This window comes from Oryzias melastigma, linkage group LG3, assembly GCF_002922805.2.
Source record: "Oryzias melastigma strain HK-1 linkage group LG3, ASM292280v2, whole genome shotgun sequence".
Lineage (NCBI taxonomy): Eukaryota > Metazoa > Chordata > Actinopteri > Beloniformes > Adrianichthyidae > Oryzias > Oryzias melastigma.
Genome location: NC_050514.1, coordinates 11196194 through 11205014, shown reverse-complemented (window position 1 = coordinate 11205014; position 8821 = coordinate 11196194). Strand labels below are relative to the sequence as shown.

At 39.6% G+C, this 8821-nt stretch overlaps 1 protein-coding gene across 1 annotated transcript in view; it reads left to right on the top strand.

The window, feature by feature from the left end:
• Window positions 1-8397, top strand: part of zgc:158482 (uncharacterized protein LOC100009650 homolog) — a 9553-nt gene extending 1156 nt beyond the window's left edge. The window contains exons 2-10 of the mRNA XM_024295637.2: window positions 1099-1308; window positions 1380-1538; window positions 3557-3681; window positions 4958-5152; window positions 5929-6019; window positions 6122-6320; window positions 7341-7438; window positions 7520-7650; window positions 7733-8397. Of these exons, the coding sequence (XP_024151405.1) occupies window positions 1099-1308; window positions 1380-1538; window positions 3557-3681; window positions 4958-5152; window positions 5929-6019; window positions 6122-6320; window positions 7341-7438; window positions 7520-7650; window positions 7733-7909 (1385 nt within the window). The 3' untranslated portion in view covers window positions 7910-8397. The remainder of the gene's footprint in view (window positions 1-1098; window positions 1309-1379; window positions 1539-3556; window positions 3682-4957; window positions 5153-5928; window positions 6020-6121; window positions 6321-7340; window positions 7439-7519; window positions 7651-7732) is intronic.
• The last annotated feature ends 424 nt before the right edge of the window (window positions 8398-8821 follow it).

Below are 8821 nucleotides of genomic sequence, written 5' to 3'. Positions count from 1 at the left end.
TTGACAACTAGGAGAAACACCCCGAAACGACACACTGCTTAGAAAAATAAAGTAAACGTTTAAATTTAGAGACCCACTTCAATTAAAATTGAGCTCAGAATGGATTTTTTGGGTATTCCTTTATTCTAATTGGTGTGCATCAAAAGCAGAGAAAGTCAAACGTTTCCTGCTCTGCTCCATTCCGATGGATCTACTTCCAGACAAACAGATTTATGTTTGCTTTAGTTTTCATCGTCTGAGTTGGAATTGGGCTAAAAACCGTATGGTTTTTGTTTCATGGGTCTTAGGTTGGAGGTGTGAGGAGCTGTAAGCTAGAGGGAGAGAGTGTAAATAAAGGTATGATGGGAAATGCGCCAACAGTCACTTACACAAATCGGAAGCAAATTTCTGATGTGCCACGGATGCTCTGCAGAAACTATGTCCTAGAAAACTTGTTTTTATTTTGCATAGTCCTTATTGAAAGACAACTGGGAACTAGAGCCGGCACAAACTATTATTTTAATAGTTGACTAATCATCGATTATTTTTTCCAATTAGCGACTAATCGGGCCATGTGTAAACTGGATGTAAAGCACACATCTTAACCATCATTAGCTTCAAACTAGCTAAAAACTAAATATATAGCACTACCTGCAATAATGGTAGTGTGAATGCTGTAAGCTGAATTTGTCCGCTGAGGATGCTAGTGCTGATAGCTGAAAATGCTGAAATTGATACCTGAAAATGCTGAAGCTGATAGCCAGCTAAAATATTAGCCTAAAAAAATGAACAAAAAGCCTGAATTAGCCAAAAAAATAGCTAGCATGTAGCTGAAGTATTAGATAAAGTACAAAAATCCTTAATAATTCCAAAATAGTCCAAAAAGCTATCATAATGTCATTATAACTTTCAACTTTACTACACTTTGACTCCATATGATATAAGGTAATGACCAATTGGCTATTAAATTAGTCATCAACTATTTAATAGTCGATTAGTCGAGGCTGCCTTACTGGGAACGCTTTTCCATTAGATCAAAAGATAATCTGAGTGGGACTTTATTAGTTTAGGGAATTTTGGGGTGTGTCTCATTAAGCTTGCTTCTTTCTGCTTTTGCAGAGCTGAGGAATGCAGTTGAGGACGTGCTGTCCTCTCTGACAGAGCGGGGAACCACCATCCTTCTGATGAGCAAACACTGTGACACGCCTGGGATCCAAGGCTTCTCTGCTCTAGTGGAAAACGCCTCCGACGCTCCGCTCCCTCGATCCCTCAGAGCGCACATCACCTACAAAAGCCCTGCTGTTTACATCTACACATCTGGAACCACCGGTGCGGCAGGCAGGGAGGGATGATGAGCAAGCATCTTCTCTTTTTCAAATGTTGACTGTTTTGTGCTTCAGGCCTCCCCAAGGCAGCCGTGCTCAACCAGAACCGCCTCTTATCGGCTTTGGCTGTTTTATCTTCAAACGGTATAACATCAAAAGACGTCTTCTACCTTAACCTGCCTTTGTACCACACTGCGGGGTTTATTGTGGGCTTTATCGGCTGCATTGAAACAGGTGAGACTATCCAGAGGTATTTATGATGGCTTTATCTGATTTACATTAGAAACGTGCAAATAGGTGAATCCGGTTCAGTTCTTTTTAATGAACTGATTAACAAAGAAAGGGGAGCAAACTTTAAACAGCAGTCTAAAGTTTCTGCCGTAGAGTGAGACTTTACACATTGACCTGCTTAAGTTTAGCTTTTTTGCCAACCCCTCTGGTACCGATCCCAGACACAGGCTTCTGTCTCACCCTGGAGAGGTGTTCCACGGTACCAGCCCCACAACTTGGGAATGGGATAGTGTTGTTGTGACAGATTCAGTGTCCTCTCGGAGTAAACGCCGCCACCTGCTGTATCAGCGTACCTGTGAGCTCCTCCTGAGCTCTGATGGTAGCAATTTTTTTTATAAGTGTAACCAGGCATAGTGAGCAGCCAAACCCTTGTGGTGCTGCTGGCACAGCACAGTAATTGGTGGCATTTATTCCTTCTATTGGCAGTAGCACTATCAAGTTCTCTTAAGTCTAGGGACTAGTGCCATTGGTATATCACTGTACAGGCAGTGGCTTGTACCTGGGCAAACTACCCAAGAAGGGTAGGATGCAGACTGACAGCCTCATTGCTATACAATGAGTTAGCCCTAAAATATTAAGGGTTTGTGTAAATGCTTTTTATATTTCAGTATTAACAGCAATCATGCAAAATTCTTGGCTGTTTGTTAGAAAACAGTGTTGACAACAATATTCAGTCATCCAAAGTCTGGATTTATGTATTACATTTACTCACAGGTCCACAGGGCTATGAAATCCTGAATAATTTGACTGGTCTGCACAGAGTCCTGACAAAAGACATGTAGGATGAACTAGAATCAAGAGAGTGAGTCCAACATCATTATCGGACATTCCCCCAAAACCCACTCCTAAACCAATGGAAAAAACGTCCAGGAGACTTGAAGCTGGTATTGCTGCAAAAATCATAGCAAACCCAATGGATTTTGAATAGAATGAGACTTAAGTACATGGCTTTAGATATGGAAAAGCCAATATTATGGATAATATGATGTCATCATTTTAGGTGCTATTTGTGGGCAGAGCCACACAACCAAACCTTAATTCATAAACAATACAGAAAGCAAATCCCAATGAAGCCTGAACATTTGCAGTTAAAAACATTTCCAAAGTACAATCGTCCCATATTTCACAAGTAAAAGAACATTTCTTATATCAAACTGATGAAGATAAATAGGTACAGTTTTGATTATTATTGGATTTATGTCAACATATCCTTACATTATAACAGATTCACATTTAAGAAGTGAATTCATCACATTTTTATGACTTTAAACCATGTTTTATGAAGCCATCTTCTCTAAATGGAAGAAATATAACTTATAAGTTGTAAAATATCGATTTTTTTAATTGAAGTAGATTTTTTTTCCTTATAAAACAAAAGTAAAGAGACTTTCATGTTTGATGTCCATATTTCACAAACACTTTCTTCTCTTAAACCTCCATTGATTTACCAGCATTGCAGACGAAGGCTGTAGCCCATCACAGGGCCCCAAATGATCTCATATGATCTGAATGTGCTGACGCACATTTTCAAGTGGTCTTGAATTGGTTTTCTATGCAACAAGCGATTCCCCCTTTCCTCCTCGCCGCTGTCCTGCTCTGGGTCAGTCCCGGTGAAAGGGCCTTTTGTTCCCGCCAACCCGTCAGTAATCTGAGCAGATCCTTTCCGACTGCTTTATCCTAAATAGGTCAAAGTTCACACCTATTGTGTGTCCGCACGAGCTCTCTGAGGTCCAAACTTGTTATGAGACTTTTTTAATACCTCACAGATTATGCATGGATTGTGCACAGCTTGTTGAGAATGTTCAGATCTCCTAAAAGGACACATTTGTCTTGAATTGATTCAAATCAGAGTATTGGTTAACTTTAAAGACTCTAAAATCCAGATCAATTCTAAAGCTTTTGTGTATGTATATCTATGTTAAAACGTGTCTACGTGGCTCTTTCTCTTTCTTATCTTGAAGGGTCGACTATCATTCTAAAGAAGAAGTTTTCTGCCTCTCAGTTTTGGGATGATTGCAGGAAATACAACGTGACTGTTATCCAGTACATCGGAGAGGTGATGCGCTACCTTTGTAGCACGCCAAAGGTAAAAACCTTTGACTAACCCCTACTTTTAGGCAATAAGTCGCACATTCAAACATAGAGATGGGTTTTAAGGGACTGATGAAGGTCTATAACTCCACATTATAACCCTCCATTGTTACCCAAAGGCTTTGTAACATGACGCCCAAAGAGAGCAGGATGTTTTTGCAGGGTTGTGACGGGTCCTGGAATGTGCCTGACAGAAAAACACTGAGTCGTCTAAAGTTGAAGAGGTTGCCCGGTTAAAGAATTTTCCAGATCCTGTGAAGAAAACTGGTCTATTTCTGAGGAAACCTTTTTACAGATACATATCTCTGTTTTTAGATATAGCGACAGTAGCTTTATCGAGCCAGAGCTTGATCTGTAGCAAAAGGCTGAGAGGCACCACACCTCCTCTTTTCCCCTCCTAACTACTGTAAAACTCTCTGTGCACAACAACTGGCTGGAACTGGCTGCAGCAGGCTGCCATAGAGACTGATCACGCCAGCAAGAGAAATGTCCAAATCTGTACATTCCCACAGCCCCGCACAGCTGGCTCACCGAAATAGAAATCGTAAATCTCAACTTTCAGGTGCTGTTTTTCTGTGTAAAACCCAAGGCATCCCTAGTGTGCTTTGTTTGCCTTTAAAGTACGACAACTGTTGATTATTTTTGCAAAAAACACTTTGTTGTTAGGACTACTGTAAAAGTTGTATGCCATTGAGAGTATTGAATTGCATCACATGAAGTGGGGTGTCCGTTTTCTGCCCCACCCTGCACGAGTCACAGGACAGAGTTTGTCTTTATCTGGTCACCTCTCGGAATAGATGCTGGCCTTTACTCTGCAGGACCATATCAAGTAACTCTGCAACCAAATCTGCCTTTACTGGTACACAGAAGAGGCAAAGAGGTCGGGATATTTTTAGACGCAATTATGCTTTAAGTCACACTGAGAGATTTCGTTGATATGAGTTGGTATTTAATGTTTGGGACGTTTAAGGGGGACATTGAGATAACTAGAAAAAAAAGAGGATTGAAAGGATTTTATTTGTAAATTGGTACAAATACCTAGTAAGTAGTATCTTTGTGCTACGTTCACCGGCCTAATCAATGCGCATTCAAGCCACCACTTCCAATGAAGAGTAATAGCTGAGTAGAAGTCTGTTTTTGTATATATGCAGAGATATATACACTCCAAACTTGACTTTAGCAACAGCAGCGGACAGGAGATCTGCATAAGAACTAATCTGAGAAAACGTTGTCTATAACTTAAATCTTTTTTTTGTTTTATTTGATTCTAGCGAGATAACGACAAAGAGCATAAAGTGCGTCTGGCCATCGGAAACGGCATCAGAGCGGAGGTGTGGAGAGAGTTTCTCAATCGCTTTGGGAACATTCAGGTTCGAGAGTTTTATGCCTCCACCGAGGGAAATGTGGGATTCGTTAACTATGTGGGGAAAATCGGAGCTGTTGGAAGAGTCAACTTTTTTTACCGGGTAAGAAACATTTTTTTTTCTCTTGTCTCAACTGTGTTCACACTGAGCTGTTTTAAAGGTTCCTTTGAAGATAGAACTGTTAAGGATTCCTCTCATTGACATGCCTTAGATTTGTATGTACCTGTAACATTGGATTGACTCTTCACTCAAGGCTGTTCTGTGTAAACTGTATTTTTTCTATTGTGAAATTGTTCCAACGGTCTTTTAATTATCATTATGCAGTTTTTAGCCCAAAGCAAAAAGTCTGTTTCGTTTTTCAAGACTAATTTTTTGCAACTCATTGGAAATTCTGGGTTGTGTTGGCGCGGAAGTTATAGCTGCTAACATCCCAGCATTCCTTTGTTTATACTCCCTCCCATTTAGCATCTCACAAGCCTAAGCTAACATTAGCAAAGCAAAAACAGCAAACAATATCCAGCTATCCACAGTTTTAAGCCAGATGTCAGCTCAGACCAGGAAAATAAAGATGTTACTGGATCTATTCGTCTGCTGGTGGATGCTTTAGAATTGTCGCGGAGAGGGGAGACTTTGGTTGCTTCACAAACCTGAGCTTTTTCAAACCATGCGTTTTTATCTGCTCCTGATCCATCACCATTTGAATAAAGAAATACTCAGAAATGCAGTTTTAATCCAAAATTACTCTATTTCTTTCATCCATTATGAGAAAAATGCTATAAAACATGTTAAAATCACAAAAAAATAAAACGTTTTTCGTTGAGTCTTAAAGAACTTTGATCCTCGTAATTTATAGTTCAAAATGAACATTCTTTCTGCAGAAACTGTTTCCATACACTCTTGTAAAGTACGACACAGAGCGAGATGAACCCGTGCGAGATGCTAACGGCCTTTGCATTGAGGCGCTCAAAGGTGATGGCCATTGTTTTCTCTGACTCGCACCTTTAAACTTTTATATATATAACTCTTGTATTTTCACATTGAACTCCGATTTTTTTGTGTTAATTTGTTTAGGTGAAACTGGACTGCTCGTATCAAAGATAACAGACATTGCTCCGTTTCTGGGCTACGTCCAAAACGAAGAGCAAAACGAGAGGAAAAGACTTCGGAACGTCCTGAAGAAAGGAGATCTTTACTTTAACACAGGAGACTTGTTGAAGATTGATCACGACAACTTTATTTATTTCCAGGATCGAGTTGGTGACACATTCAGGTACAGAATATGTTTGCACATCACTATTTCATACTGAAGATAAAACAGATACCAGTCTTTTAGTGATATTTTTGTAAAAAATCATTAAAGGTGAGTTTTTTTTAACAGCACCTGTGGCTACATCAGTAGCTTACCATCACCAAATATGAATGAGTACATGCTTTGAAAAGGCAGAAAAATCCAATCCATTATTTCTGTTATTATTTTAATAATGCTACGGTCATAACTGCCACCGCACGATGGGCAGGTATTTACAGAGTTGTCAAGATTTCAGGCTGCCTCCTGATTTTTTTTTTTTCAAGAAATTGGTGGTGTGGTCATGAATGTAGACGGCGGCCGTCAGGCATCAAGGAAAATTGGGAAAGATCTGACTGCCACTTCCTGGTTCGAAATGCTGCCACGCGGCCACTAGCAGAATTTGCTGAAAAATGTGCATTTAGGTCGCCAGGCGTGGGCTTTTGAGTTGTGTGACCAAAGTCCAGGGGTCACCAGCCCTGTTCCTTGAGGGCTACCACCCTGCTTGTTTTGCAGCTAATCCTGCTGTATTCTAACCCTATTATATTTAAAAAAGTTCGGGTGCCAGCAAACGTTTAAAAATTAATGTTCTTTCTAGGCTTTGAAATGTTATTTGACAAAAATTATGTCTTTACCTGTTTATTTAGTCTATGATTAAATTAAAATAAAAAGTTAATGCCTTCTAATGTCTGCTCATTTAAGCACATAGTGTAGTTTGTTTGCCACCAAATGGAATCTCCATAGTGACGAAGATAGAAAGTATCATTGTGACTTGTATATTTAAAGGTGTTATTTAACTTACCTGAATTCAGATGGAAACAGAAAGATAAAATATTCTTCAAAAAGTGGTCAAATCAGGAAAAAAAGTATGGATCTTGTAGAAGCTAAAGCTGTGGTTGGAATCCATAACATTTATAAGGTTTTAAGACTTAAAACAAACTTTTTACTGGAGCATTTGAATGTTTCTTTCAATGAAAAAACAGCACATTTATGATTGTGCCGCAGGTGGAAAGGTGAGAATGTAGCAACAACGGAAGTGTCTGATATCCTGACCCTGAGTGGCCGTCTGCAGGAAGCCAACGTTTACGGAGTCCAGGTGCCAGGTGAGGACTGGTGTCTGTGTGAATGACTTGACAATAGTTTATTTGGGTTTTTTTTATCTTTTTTATTTGGGATTTTCTTAGGGCATGAGGGGCGCATAGGTATGGCTGCGGTTACACTGAAGAAGGACGCAAAGTTCGATGGGAGGAGGATGTATCAGCATGTGGTCAGCTACCTGCCGTCATATGCACGACCTCGCTTCATAAGGATACAGGTGAATTACCCTGACGTTACTCCAACTTAGTTTTGCTCTGGAGATATTCATCACAACAAATCTTCATTTATTTCCTGCCTAGGATGCATTGGAAGTAACTGGGACTTTTAAGCAGATGAAAGTAAAGCTAATGGACCAGGGCTTCGATCCAGGAAGTATCCAGGACCCTCTTTACATCCTGGATGATCGCGCTGAGAGCTACGTGCTGCTGACTGATGACATTTACAAATCTATCATGTCAGGGAACATCAAACTGTAAACAGGTTCTCCAGCCGCTCAGACCTCTCAGTCTGAAAGTGTGTTGACTTTTGAAATCATCCTCTTCCAGCTCAGGGACACAACAACAAAAATACAGACATAGGGGTCAGCAGGTGAGTGTGGCGCCATACATCGGCATTCATGTCAGTAAATGAAATCCAGCTTAAAGGAAACGGTTTACTCCTCTATCATCACTTCCTGGATGTAAAAGCAAGTGACCTTATTTACTAGCATGGTCGGTGCTTAGAGCGCCAACATCAGTTTGTTACTGGTAACGACAGTGTAACTGTTTGGGGTTTTGCATCCCACTAAAGCAAAGGTGCCTGTATGGATACATTTTATAATTAATAGGACATTCACATTCACAGTTTTTTTTTTTTTTAGAACAGAGGTAAAGCTTTTATCACTTTGTCTCACATACTGCTCAGTTGCAGTTCAGAAATGTTTAATTTCTTGCATATGATGCATTTTAAAGAAAAAAAACTATTATATATAAATATTGTGCATCTTTATCTCTTTTTTGCTATAAATTAAATTGATTTTTAAAGTAAAACCGGTTTTGTGTTTGTTTTTCTCAATCTGGCGTTACACATCAAAAAGGTAAATTTCACATGTGACGAAATATCACAAGGTGGAGCCAAATTCTACTGAAAAATAAAGCCTTCAGAGTTTACTCTGCCCCCACACCATCCTGGAAGAGTTTGCTGATGCTCAGACTGAACAGAGTGCAGTGTTCCTGCTTGTTTTAGGGGAACATCAAATTCTACAAACTAGAACAATGTTTCTGAACTGAAGCACAGCTCACTTCGTTTTGTAATTTTAAATGTTTCGAGTTTATGTAAGAAAATTACTATAAAAGCAGTTACTTCTTTTTTTTTAAACAACCATTTATGATTTTTGAAACAACCGTAAA